We start from the raw sequence: 14,243 nt of genomic DNA on the forward strand, positions 1-14,243 counted from the left end.
AGCGGTTGAAGATGGATGGATGGATGGATGGACAACAAGTGAATGTAATCCTTGACAATCAAATAACCTTTGCAGCTCTAACTCATATATTATCAACAAAATAGTGTAATATAAAAAGACCCACACCAAAACAACCAATGCATAATACATACGTAAGCACAACAACTCACTTGATCCATACAGTTTGAGACACTGGTTTGGCCTCTGTGGACACTGGCCGTTGTAGCAGTATCCCAGGCCCCCATCGCATGGAAGGCCATTCACAGCAAAGACATCTTCAGGACAGGTGGGGCTCTGCCCATCACAGTACTCTGCCATATCACAGTCATCCTGCTGCCTGCGGCACTCCCTGGACCGAGGTGAGATCTGTGCAGAGGCATAAACTGTATATTAATGGACAAAGCATCCTGTTTGGCAAAGTGAATGCATATTATCTGGATTCCAACACGGGGTGACACGCGCGGTTGTAAAAGGAGGTTGGTTTCTGTAGAACTCTATGAGAAAGTGACTAAATACATGTATTACCTCAGTAAAGATTTTCATAGTGAGTTCATTATCTCAATAGCTAGTTTTAGGTCTTCTGCGACACAGAACGATCTTTTTTTTTTTTTAATCATGGTCTCATTGATTTTAAAATTGATGATAAAGCAGTGGTTGTTTTAGGGCGTGGCTATGATGTGATTGACAGTGAAAGTGTGTCCTCCCTCTTGGAGTGGACGACTCATAGCAGATCTCCACAAACCAATGGATGACGTCACACATGCTCTGTCCATTAATTATTAACTATGTGTGGAGGTGGAAGTCACATTACATATCAGGTTATAGATATAGATATAGAAGTGTACCGGTAAGCCTATGTAAAGCATAGGGATGGGTACTGAATTCAAAACTTTTTAGGCACCGACCAAATTGCCTCTAAAGTATTGAAAATTTAAAAAATGCCTTGTTGTTCATAACAATAATGCCTTTCAATGCCTAAGGATCTTATCAGCATCAGTGAGCCAATAAGCATGCAGCATGCTTCCACCAAGATCTAATAATACTTGTCTCTCTTACAGGCTGTCTTACCTTACGCTTCACAGAGACGCAGGGAACACTCTACGTTACACAGAGACGGAAAAATAAATAAAAACATGGAACATGGAATTGTAACTTGTGTCTGATACATTTGTTTCTGCACAAAACCTCAAAAAAATTGTTAATAAAATTTAAAAAATACATTAATACTTGTTTTTCCTCATTGAAAAACAGATTTAAAATGCATGTATTTCTAATTTTTTATTTTTCAAAGTGCATTCTCAGTGTCTAAGCAGTGGGAGTTTCTTGTTTTCACATCACACTTGTATAAGTTGGAGCTATAGTGCGTAGTTTCTTTCTCTCCCATGAGGAATTCTAAGTAATGTCTGTATCCACATGACAGAAACTTTCCGTGATCGCCCCCCTCTATACATTTGCTAATAGCCAAGGAGGACACGAAGGGTTAAAAAAACATGATGGACACTTTGGAGTAGAAATTCTCTACACTCGAGTTTCTATGCGCGAAAGTTGCCGGACAACACCAATTTATAAAAACAGACATAACTCTATTTATAATACTTGTAATACTTTATATCCCCACCAGAGGGATGTAGCAAATCAAACAGTTGGATCAACTACTCAGTAAAGGAAAATGGCATGGAAAGGATTCCTGATTTTAAAAACTAAAAGTCACTGCAACATGCACAGCTGCATTTATGATTCATATCTACTTACCTTACAGTCCATACAGCACTCGCCTTCAGCACACTGGGATCCCTCCTTCAGGTTGCAGGTGGTGGCATTGCAGCATGGGTTGATGCACTCCTATGAGGACAACATAGAATACTCATTAGGTTGTTGTTTATCCTTTTCTTTATTATGCTGTATTGAACGTAATACTCATTATGTTTCCCTCAGGAATATGCCTGTACTTTGACCATTATATCTAGATTGCAAGCCAGGCTACCCCCAGGATTCTCCCAGTTACATTTAAGACATTATGGGTCCCATGACATGGTACTCTTTAGATGCTTTTATATAGACCTTAATGGTCCCCAAATACCATATCTGAAGTCTCTTTCCTATAGACCTTAGTGGTCCCCTAATACCATATCTGAAGTCTCTTTCCCAAAATTCAGCCTTGGTGCAGAATTATACCACTAGAGCCAGTCCCACAATGAGCTTTCCTTAGTATGTGCCATTTCTGAGTCTGTAGCTTTTGAGGAGCTGGGGGGAGGGCAAGGTGGAGGCTGGGGGTGTGGACTTGACCAACTGCCACTTTGCTTGTTTGAAAGCCATGATGTCTCTGTCTCATGGGTGGGCTAAATTCTCTGGGTGGGCAAAGCTGAGAAAGGGGAGGGAACCTTGCCCCTTATGACCTCATAAATTCCAGATCGGCCCATCTGAGCTTTCGTTTTCTCAAAGGCAGAGCAGGATACCCAGGGCTCGGTTTAAACCTATCCCCATTTCTAGCCACTTGGGGAACATAGGCAAGCTGGGGGAACGCATATTAATATTAAAAAAACTCATAAAGTAAAATTGTTGTGCCATGGGACCTTTAAGACCTTTTTATTACCACCTAGGATAAAATGGAATGCCAACTTCACGGCCATATAATGGAAAGGCTGAGAAAAGAAATATTTTCCAAATAACATTACCTGAAGTTAAAAAAGAACTTCATCATAATACTCACATTCATATTTAATACTTTCTAAGGGGTGTTTGCACTTTAATAACACAATGAATAAAATATTTTTCCCATTAAGAGGTCTTATGCGATGAAACTGAAAATGCAAAATAAATATACTGTTGTACACATCCAAATGGAGTAAAACGTACACATAAAATCACAAAAACGTTTATTTATGACGTTGCTGTATTTACCTAATATTACACGTTAAAGACACGTTGTACTCTTTAAGTGTATTTCCTTTTTAAAAGATTGTTTTTTTCATTCATTATTGACTAAGGAGACAATGTAAACTGTGGAAACTTGTCAGACACTATGACAGAATTTATAATGGGCTGTTTCTGAGAACTATTTATTTCCCATTAGACTTGGAAATGTTCTTGTGGTACGTGTATTTCTATAATATTTGATTTAGATAACTTGTCTGCGGTATTGTACTGCCTGTGGTATATAAAAAACACAGTGGTAAGGACTGTGGTTCATGATTTAAAACTTTTCTTTGTCTTGTGAAAAACAGGTTTGGCTTTGAACTAAGTTTTTCTTTTAGTTTATTTTTGACTTTTTGATTTCATTTTATATTAGTTTTAGTGAGGTTTTTAAGTGTGTTTGCTTTTAGTTAAGTTTCAGTTTTCCTGAAAGGTTTAGTTTTTATTTAGTTTCACTTCACTAAAAATGCTTTCCACTGCTTATATCTGTTTTAGTTGACTATAATAACACTGGCAGGAATCTTCAGCAACAAGGCACACCTGCTGCATGCCTTTTTAGGCAGGGGGTGGGGGGGCGAGGAGCACCCAAGCCTATCCGGAGCCTGAGTTCAGGGTTTGTGCCTCTGCTGAATGCCAGCAGAAGCAAAAGCAGGTCTCAACATATTTACGGCTCTTCCCTTGAAGATGAACTTGGTAAAAATTACAAGTTGTTTAACTGTTAAGCAACTACATTACAACTGGGGAATGTACAAAAGGCATCAGCATGATGACAGTTTTGAAAGATATCAAGATTTGCAATTCCTTCAAAATGATAAAAAGTACATATAAATATCTATCAAACATACTTTATGTCTACATTATTCTAAAAGGCAGGATAATTAAAAAGTACAAAAACATTCAAGGTTCAAAATAGTTGAGGTGCTGTGCACAAAACACAGCACACAGTGAGCAGTAAGTAGGCTAGCTCTCAGCCTACTGAACAGCTAGACACCAGTACTTAATATACAACCCAAACAGCTTAAAGCTATAGTGCACGGCTATTTACTATTGATGAACATCCGTTACATTCAAGCCATTGCCAAATGAGTTGACACAAAGCTAATTAAGCCTAGTAGCTCCATAATATTTCTCGGTATGGCTGTTTACAAATTGGGGTCGTCCGGCGACTTTTGCGCGCAGAAGCTTTGGTGATGAGTTACTGCGTCACCGCTGAAAAAGTATGACAGCAGCGGAGAGGGCAAAAAGACTCCAAGATAATGACCTCTTTTGAAGAGTCCATCATGATTTGTTTTAATCATCCGTAGCAACTGTGTGGAGGAGGGGGTGGGGATAGTGTGCGATCACTGAAGGCTTGCGTCACGGGGATGTGCTGAAAGTGTTGTCATCACGTCGAATTTCTTATTGGGGCGACAGAAACTACGCACTGTAGCTTTTAAAAGAGTTTTAAGATGTAATATCAGTTCACTGGGCTGGTGTGTATATTGTAACTGCTTCTATTCACTTTTGAAAAGAAGATAGACTATAATTTTGAAATGTGTACGTCAAACAGCCTAATTCTCATAATAGCTCCGGGAACATGACAAACGAAAAGAGTCAAGCTCAGACACAGGAAACAAGAAGTTGAGGCTTACTCTCAGAAAACAATAACCTGGAGGCAGATACAGTACTCAGACCCAAAATCCGTACAGGGCATGCATTTCACTCAGTATGCTGTCAGACATATTTCATATTGCTCCAATGTAAGATATTTGGTAAATTTGCATTTATCTCTATTTTAAACAGTAATAATACCGAGGGACAGCATTAAGGCTTATAAATTACTGAGAGACAAAGGGGAGAATAAAAGTTAGAAGAAATATAATACTTTTCCTCCAGAGGAATCACATGCTTAAGTTTATTTACCTCCACACTGCCACAGTCACACTGTTCGCCTTTCTCCACAAAACCATTCCCGCAGACTGAAGGAGCCTCCAGGGTTCTGTAGTCCGGTTTGTCCAGCAGGCAGCTGGGGCTGCGGCTTGTCAGGTATTTCTCGTAGTTGCTGCTGCTGCAGCTACTGAAGGTCCGAGGAATATTCCAGCTGAGGGAAGAAACATCATATTTTCCTAGATTACTCCAAAATCTTTAAACTACAATTAGACTTTTTTTTTTTTTTCACCTTGTCTGCCTGTACTTCTTTTAGCCTTTTAACAAAGTCTTAGAGAAACTGTTTTGGAGTCATTCTACTCTTAAAGGTCTTTTTCACTGCAAACATTATGATTTCTCATAGGAGGAAAAGCACAGGTGTAAGTAATAACATTATTCTGTTATTAAAGTGTCCCACTAAATTATGCCAGTGTGACAGTCTGAAAGACAATATGAGGGAACTGAAACCAAAGCTGCTAAATGCTTTCATTATCATTTTATTGTTTACGCCTGTGCTTTTCCTACTGTGACATGTTAAAATGTCTTCTGTTAAAAAAGTATTCAATCGATTTAGCCTTTTTAATTTGGACTCATGATAGACAGTGGAAAAATCTGCGGAACCATGAATGTAATATTTATTCCTTCCTCTTTAGCTAATGTCTAGACTCATGCAGACGTCTGTAGCGGGCTACAAAGTGCAAGATCACTTCTTTCTAACTCCTTACCCCCTAGATTTTTTCATTGTTAAAATGTTAGTCTTTGGCTTGAGCAGTGATGTCACCCATCGGTTTGTGGACTACCCTTTTGAAGCCTCGATTTTGTCCGTCGCCCTCTTTGTTTTTTGAAATAGGGAGTGACGATTTTTGGCAAGCTGGATGATGTGGCCAAGCCAGTTTTATTAATGGTTGCAATAGCGCTACGCTTAGCTAAATGTTAAGAGGGAAGCTGCTGATTTTCAACCAGCTGGCAAGAGTCATCCAGTTGAAAATCCCAACAGGTAAACAGGGATCTCAGGGTATGGTGTTACAATGCAGGGGATTAGAGGACCCAAATGCAGAGAGCAGGCAGGCAGGCAGGAGAAAGTTTGAGTTGAGGATTTATTAGAACGCAGAGAAATTAAAATCAATAAACGGGAACACAAAAGCCACAGAGGAGATTCAAACAAACAGACACGCTGACTGAAACACACTGACAGTAACTACACAAAATGATCTGACATAAGACGAAGGGAACACAGAGACTAAATACACAAGGTAACAAACCAACACGGGACAGGTGATAAAGCAGGTGAAACAAATCAGGAAGTAAAAATAGACAAGGAAGAAACAGGAAACAGAACATACAGACACGCACGGGAAGACACAAGACAGGAACTACAACTAGACAAGACAAGGGAGGAAACACGGGCTACAACAGAAAAAAGAGCAAACACAAAATAATCAATAAACAAAACAGGAAACAGTAACACAAATGTGCAAACATACAACAGAAATATCCAAAACCACAACATATGGCAGTACATGGAATATCTGTACATTTTCTATTAGCGCTAGCTAGCTAGCTAAGTTGGCAAGGTGCTACCAAACACTAAACAAACAGACATTTTTAGGCGACTAACATGTGCAAATTAACAAATTAACTTTGATGAAGTAAAAACACACAGTTAGAGAGTCAAAGTTCAAGACCAAAACATGGACAACACCCAAAAACAAGTTCACAGCTGTTTTAATGTACACAGGGCCATGGTTAGCAATGCTAAGCCTCTGTCCTGATTGACAGGTAGTGGTGTAGCCAAACTAAGGTAATCAGATTTCTCAGACAAAATCCGGGGAAATTTTTAGCTCAGAAGCCTAAACACCTCCAAAACACGTGATGCTTTTATTTTTGTAAAACTTAAAACAGGGACACTAGACTTAGAGCTGTGCTTCTAAGTGTCTGACAACATTATGGAAAGAATTTCTAAGGAGGCCAACCTTGATCCTTTTTAAAACTTAAAAGTCTGCGTAATTGCGTTTGCCAAACCCACCAGACTCCATGTAAATAATCAGTAATTTTATCATCGTAAAATAAGGCTTTCTAAAACATCTCTGAGCTCTGAGCAGCGCTGGCTCTGGCTGTCTTGAGCCTGCGTGTGTAGGATGTGCGACTATCGGCTACATTTGGTCAATGTTTTCTATCTTTCATTCCAATATCGGGTCTGTCAGTCACCCTGAAAACCGGGGGCATTTACTGGGGACAGATCCATCCGGGGAAAGGTCACCAAAACCAGGGACTGTCTACGGAAACCGGGGACATCTGGTCACCCTGTGCCACGCCCTACAGCATCCACTGCTTTTTGGTCTATTTTAAAATAAACCATAATTTACAAAATGAACATCATGCTGTATTAAAGAAGACTTGAAACTAGCAACTGAGGACATGAACTCATTTTTAAAATGTTTCCTAATTCACAATCGAGTGAGAAGTTTGGTAATTTTCCTATAGACTTCTATAGAAACTGACTGATTTTTCAGCACTTCCGCATTGACTTGACTTGGAACCTGGAAGCTTCATCCAATTCATCAGACTACACACAGCTTCTTCTACAGCCACAAAAGGCTTGATACAACTTTTTTTCACATAGGCATTAGTAATCCCCAAGACCTGTAAACAGACTTTGATGTGTTAAATTGCTGGGGTAAATTTTACATTGTATGAAAACTTGGTTATTACATGCTTCTGAAACAACTCTTACAGCAGTGTCTGCCACACTTTATCATAACACATTTTGATTAAAGTTTTTTAATTTTCTTACCTGAGTGCTGCAGCCATGATGCAGCTATCACCAGAACAAGCACAGGCGCTGGAGTCATCATGGTCCATTCCCAGGTTATGGCCCATCTCATGAGCCAGTGTCGCTCCGATAGCAATGGCTCGGTCATTGTGGTCCTGAGATGGGGAACTTATTCAGTTTAGTTACTTTTACCAGCATTACATTGGTTTAAAGCAAGCATGCATCAAGGTTCACCTTCCAACTTCTGTTAAAAAATATCTGTTTCCTCAATCCACTGTTTCTCAATTTTCTGACCACAATAATGTTCCCACTACAGAGTCTAGATGTGTGCTGCGCTACATTGGAAGAATTTCCTAATCACCATGTAAAAAAGGGTCACACAGTACTCTTCCTTTTGAAAATAATAGACAACACAGGCTTAGAAATATTTGACGCTAACATAAATATGCAGAGTTGGGAAGTGACTTTTTTGAACGTCAAGGTGGTAATTAAATAAATATATGTTCATGGGAGCCTTTTTTGTCCAGAGTCTGTTTCCATCTTTGACTTGTTCTTCTGTCCAGCTGGATGGATGGATGTGCGTGCTTTTGTAAACATTTTTACAAATAAAAATTTCACCTGATGGTGACGCTAGATGAAAGGTTAAGGAACCATCAAAGTTATTACATATCATCCTGAGGGGTAACATAAATGTATGTCCAAAATGTCAAGGAAATACATACAATAATTGTCGAAACATTGCATTTTAAACTATAAACATCAATCTCATGTTGGCACAACAGAAAAACTCAAAAAAGTCATTAGTATACATCATCTGGGAACCATGGAATGTCTTAACATACTGACATTGTCATCCATAGAGCCATGCTGTTAGCTTAGCTAAATATTAATACCTTGGTTGCTAACATTACAACCAGCCCAGTACATGACGTATAGGATATAGCAACCGAATTACAAATGGAACAAATCTTTCTGTCTCTTACAAATTACCTGTACTACTCCAACAGAGTGAGCTGAGCAAAGAGTCCCAATGAAAGCCAGTCCCACAGTTGCACCTTCAAAGTCAATACCACTAAAAGACAAGGGATGACAAGATAAGAAACACTTATTCATTAATTGTGACTAAACCATACCTATGTTCATCTATTCATCCACATAAATGAAGCCGTCAATACCAAAATTGAATATTTGACTTCAATTACATACTGGTACTAAGCACTGACACACACATACATACAGTACATACAGAATACATACATACATACAGTACATACATACAGTGCATACAGTATACATGCATACATACAGTACATACAGTATACACACATACATACAGTACATACATACAGTACGCCTTGCAGTACCTTGCTAAGCCCTGCTACACCCTGTAAAGCCATGCCGTGCCCAGGTTTACCATAAACTACTACAACTATTATTTCTAGTCATAGTTTCATTATCTTTATTGTGACCATTATTGCCACTGTGCATCACAACCCCAACCGACACCGTCAAACACCGCCTACCAAGAGCGTGGGTCTGTCTGAGGTTTTTAAAAGGATGTTTACCTCACCACCTGAGGTTTCTTCTTAAAGGGAGTTTTTCCTCGCCCCTGTTGCACTAAATGCTTGCTCTTGGGGGACTTACTAGAATTGTTGGGTCTTTGTAAATTGTAGAGTGTGGTCTAGACCGTCTCTTTCTGCAAAGTGTTTGATATAACTCTTGTCATGATTTGATAATTTAATTGAATTGAATTAACAACAGCTCTGTGCCTATATGCCTAAAATAACTTTTAAGTTGTGTAGGGTGTTAGTGTAGTGTGTTTAGCTTATTGAGTTCACATGGCTCATCCTTGTGATTGAATTGATACAAGCTGTTGTTTAAGGGCCTATAATGCTACTTGGAACGAAATGTGTGTGACTCTCATTATACAGACTTGTCTGTAATTTACTGAAATTTAAATTTGTGAACAAACAAAATAATTTGTAACAGCAAATCTAGTGTTGAAGCCAGTTGCTTTCCAATGTGCAATAACACACGTTACACAATCCCCATGTGGAAACTTCCATTGCACATATAGTACATTGAGAACTGATGCACCAAAGGGGTTAAACTTGTGAAACAATACATGGTTACACTGGTTGTGCAATTTAAAAATGAAAAGCAGAGATCTCAGCTTCTTTTATTTAACAAGAATTAGAAACTGAGATAGAGAAAGCCTGATGCCTGACCCATGCAGCCAACAGTGAATAGGAGAAAACAGTGGGAGTTAGCATGTAAAGGTAAAAGTAATAAATACACATTGTTAGAGACATTTTAAATATTAATTTTCACAATTAAAGGCTGTTCAGACCTGATAAGATGTGCATTGTCATGCTTTTTCCTTTGCACCAGCTCAGAGTTCCTCCACTTCATGAAAGCATCCAGGTTAGCCCCGGCTGGCGGGGTCACAGAAATCTGGTCACCATTGGACCAGATTTCCAGCCCCACCAGAGCAATGAAGGTCCTCAGGGGCTTGTATGCCTGAAAGCAAGCAGGACCAAAACCATAGGAAAGGTTATCTATACACTGTTAACTTTTAAAAAGGAGACCAAATTATCAGGAAACAATTTAGGGCTATTTTTGCAAATACAGGCGTTACTGGATATAACAATCTATAATGTAAGAACAACAGATATTATCTAGAGACTGCATGCGGTCACAAAAATGACACCGAAAATTGAAGCTGACAGTGGTTACAGTGTCATTTGTGCTCTGGAATTTCCCCACTCACCATGTTGACAAAGTTGACCATTTCAAATATCCTTTTTCTCAGCACTGTCTGATCTTGCTTCATCTTCACATACTGAAACACCATGCCGTCATGTTAGAGTATTTCACATCCGGTTTCTCAGCACTGGATTCATGATAAATTACCCAAGGGTTTAGCACTAAAATAACATGTGATTCATATCCTGCCCAAATAGTACAAAAGGAGCTTGTACTAAGTTTACCAACAACAATTTACCAACAAGTTTAGTCATTTATAAAAACCTGTGCACAATTAGGTCAGGAAATTATTTTCCGTTTTTTTACTTTTGGGTTTTCACATGAAATTTCCATGTGAATATCTTACCGCACGATTATCAGCAACAAGAAAGAGCTCAACATATTTCTGTTGCTGGACAATAGAGATACCCTGGAGGACAAAAAAAGAAAGTAGATTAGTTTAGTCCTTTTTTAAGCGTTAAAGCTTTGTCAGGTGGGTTGTGTCTTATCATGTAATATGAATGATGTGTTAGGATTTTCTTTGCAGGGTGTTATGACAGAAACAGCGTTACCCCTGATCTGGAGCGGCTCCGACCTGTTGGAGGTTCGAAGTCGGCGTCCCAGCTGGTGTTGGTGACACCGCACACTGCAGGTGTGAAGGTTTTGTTATCAAAAGACATCACCGCATGATCCCCCTCATCCCCTCCATCAGACAGCGGCTCAATCAAGTACCTCTGGGCAGACGTTCTGAAGTAACCCCTAAACCGAGATCACAACATTTAGTCTTTTAGTAACAAACATAGTTTTGAGGCAGAAATAAATTCATTGAATGGAGCAAAAAGCCTTTTCTTTTTTTGAGAGTAGATAAACTACCAGATGATCATACATGAACATGAACTTAAAATTGGAACACTGTTTTAGCAACTATGTAAAGTAGTAAATCTAGGTTACTTAGTATGGATGTAGCAATGCATTATAAATCGGTTAAAAATCAATATCCGGATGGATCTTGATGCAATTTTTAAACGGCCAAATGCATAATCTACTTTTGATTTCACTTGTTGCTCAGACATCACTACGTCTTCTTAGTTTATTTATTTGAAACAAATTTCTTGTTATTTTGATGTGGGATTTGTTTTAGAAATCTATTTTTATTATTTTGTTGTTTAACTCTACTTTCATATAGTAAAGTTAAAGAGAAGATGTTAGAAGGCTCACCTGAGTCCATCACAAGTGCTGATGCTAACAGATGATTGGCTGTCATTCACAATGCTCCCATGATAGTAGCAGTGATCCTGAAAAAAGACATGACAATGGTGACAGGGTATCTAGCATTTACTCACATAGTGGCATGACAAATAAATGTTCATGTTCATAATCTTTTAATAAGCATTTTAAGACCGTTTAAGAAACGTAGCTTAAAAAAGACAGCCACGTCTAATTTGAGACTTTAGTCACATCTTATAAATGGGGAACTAAAACTCGCCTACAAATGCAAAACACTTACGATGTCATTCGGAGTTGTGGTGACTTGAGTCCCATCTTCTTGGTAGTAAGTTTCAGTGTAGTCTTTTGTGAGTAATTCACTGATAATGAAAAGAATTAAATTAACAATGGATTACATGGCCATTCTATGCCTACAGTCTGTCTTAGTTTTGGGATCTATGAAAACACACCAAATGTTCTTGTTGAATGAAAATAACTGAATTCAAAATTGATTGAAGGTTTTTCCATTACATGGTATTTGGTCAACTCGTCTCGACTCTACTCGCCTTTTTTGGTTTTCCATTATGAAAAAACTCCCTGGTACCTAAATTTTAAGAATCACCTCAGTCGAGGTTCCAAGCGAGCTGAGGCAATACCAAAAGGTGACGTGAAAAACTGTAGACTTCTGATTGGTCACTAATCACTGTGTCATCATTGACAGCGGCAGACAGCGGTGGCCTGAACAAACGCGCCATTATTAAATCGTTTTGCCATCTGTGTTTGTTTTTTTGCTGCCTCCAGCTTCTTTTAAAACAAAATTTGTCTTCTGGAACAGCCACATGCTGAGAATCAAAATCAACACACCTTTGAAGATTCTGTGTGTGTGTTGTTTTCGGTCACAGCCGTTTTCTGTGGTGTCACTATGACGATCAGCCACACTCGCCTCACGCATGAGGCTGTACTTATAATCTGCAATGGAAAAAGGAGGACGGGGCACCGCGGCCGAGTCGAGTCAAGCCGAGTAGAGCTGGTACTAGCAGTGGGTAAGCGCAATTGCACCTGGTAATATGGGAAATCTAAATTGTTGGTCACAAGAACTGGCATTGCTTTTAGTGTGTCTAATGGTGACGCAACCAACAACCAACAACATGAAAACCCACACATTAAAAAATAAAAAGAGATAAATAAAAGAGAAGTAAAACCAGAAAGTAGAACTGAAACCCTGTTTAAATATTGGCTTGATGTCAAGATGTCAACTGTTAACGCTCAGCAAGTAAACAATATTTTAGCAATTCTTTAACACTGGATTACCTTAAAAGTTGTTTATTACCATTGAGTATGTGTCTTGTGGTGCCTGATACTACACAGCTTTGCCTTTAGGCAAATAAGAACTTACTTATTTTTTTCTAGTTGCATTTCAATGTCTCTTCCTCCCACTGTCATTGCATACTTAATAGTCTCTGGCCTGAGATGCTGTAGAAAAGAAAGATTCATTCTTATTTTTCCATAACTAACATCACAACCATAGCTTGGAGGTGCATGCAAGACCAGATGCAACAGAAAGACATACCTCTGTATGTCTTTTTCTGACTGTGTGAAGTCTGACAGGTCGAACCACCTCATAGTCCTTTACATCTTCAAAGTCATGACCATGGCTTTCTGTGGAGTACAACATACATCATATAACTTTGTGATGAGTAGGATAATGCTGATTCAATGCTTTTGCATGGACTGGTTTGTATGATATCATACAAAAACAAATGCACAACAATTTGTATAATAGCTTTTGAATTTAGAGCGAGGGCCAGCCAGATTTGACGATGTTCCTGGTTGTTTCAGAGGCCGTTGCCATTGACTTTAGGCGAAGAGTGAAATAGAAAAAAGATGGTGGTTTGGATTAAAACACAAGTCCGCAATAACTCCTGGGACAGTGGTGGCCTAAAGGTATGAGAGGCAAACTTGTAACTGGGAGGTTGTTGGATCAATCCCGATTGATTAATCAATTTGAGGATAAATCTGAGTAGGTGAAAGAGCAGCACTTTTCCCTCTCTCATTACCCCCGCTGAGGTGTCCTCTACCCCCAAAAACCGCTCCAGTGCAGCTAGTCAGTGGCCAGTAGGTCAGACTGTGGTTGTCAATGCAAGTGAGAATACGTTCTCAATCGGCTGGTTAAAAAAAAGATTGATACCACTCCCATATCTGATGGTTAGTATATCATGAAAACTGGAAACAGCTAGCCTGTCTTTGTCTGAAAGGGAACAAAACAAGAAAGGCACTACATGCGATGGTTAACAATCTTAGCATGTGATTTGCAAGAACGCAAATAATCATGTTTCATTTTAAACTGTTCCTGTAACAAAATAGATAAAATGTAACGCAATATGAGGTGAGGGCAGCTCAGGGTTCTGTCCGACCTCCTGTGACCTGCATACTGAACAACCCCATTAGGGCCCTGACCCTGCACACCCTGCTATGCCCTGTTGCACCCTGCTACGCTCTGCAGTTCACTGCTACGCCCTGCTATGCTCTGCTGGGCCGTGCTACGTCCTGTAACGCCCTGCAGTGCCCTGCTATGCCATGAACTACTAAAACTACTGTTTCTAGTCACTGTTCCATTATTTTTTATTGGGACTGTTATTACCACTAAGCATTACACCCTCAAACAGCGCTATTAGACACCGCCTACCAAGAGCCTGGGTCT

General features: G+C 39.2%; 1 protein-coding gene across 1 annotated transcript in view; it reads right to left on the bottom strand.

Moving 5' to 3' along the window:
- Positions 1-14,243, bottom strand: part of adam28 (ADAM metallopeptidase domain 28) — a 27,951-nt gene that overhangs the window by 11,743 nt on the left and 1,965 nt on the right. The window contains exons 3-15 of the mRNA XM_032516079.1: positions 13,113-13,201; positions 12,939-13,015; positions 11,844-11,922; positions 11,555-11,631; positions 10,909-11,095; positions 10,704-10,766; positions 10,362-10,433; positions 9,942-10,111; positions 8,582-8,663; positions 7,613-7,746; positions 4,816-4,993; positions 1,753-1,842; positions 171-366 (exon numbers count right to left, since the gene is read on the bottom strand). Coding sequence (XP_032371970.1) covers positions 171-366; positions 1,753-1,842; positions 4,816-4,993; positions 7,613-7,746; positions 8,582-8,663; positions 9,942-10,111; positions 10,362-10,433; positions 10,704-10,766; positions 10,909-11,095; positions 11,555-11,631; positions 11,844-11,922; positions 12,939-13,015; positions 13,113-13,201 — 1,494 coding nt within the window. The remainder of the gene's footprint in view (positions 1-170; positions 367-1,752; positions 1,843-4,815; positions 4,994-7,612; positions 7,747-8,581; positions 8,664-9,941; positions 10,112-10,361; positions 10,434-10,703; positions 10,767-10,908; positions 11,096-11,554; positions 11,632-11,843; positions 11,923-12,938; positions 13,016-13,112; positions 13,202-14,243) is intronic.

This window comes from Etheostoma spectabile, chromosome 5 (genome assembly GCF_008692095.1).
Source record: "Etheostoma spectabile isolate EspeVRDwgs_2016 chromosome 5, UIUC_Espe_1.0, whole genome shotgun sequence".
Classification (NCBI taxonomy): Eukaryota; Metazoa; Chordata; class Actinopteri; order Perciformes; family Percidae; genus Etheostoma; species Etheostoma spectabile.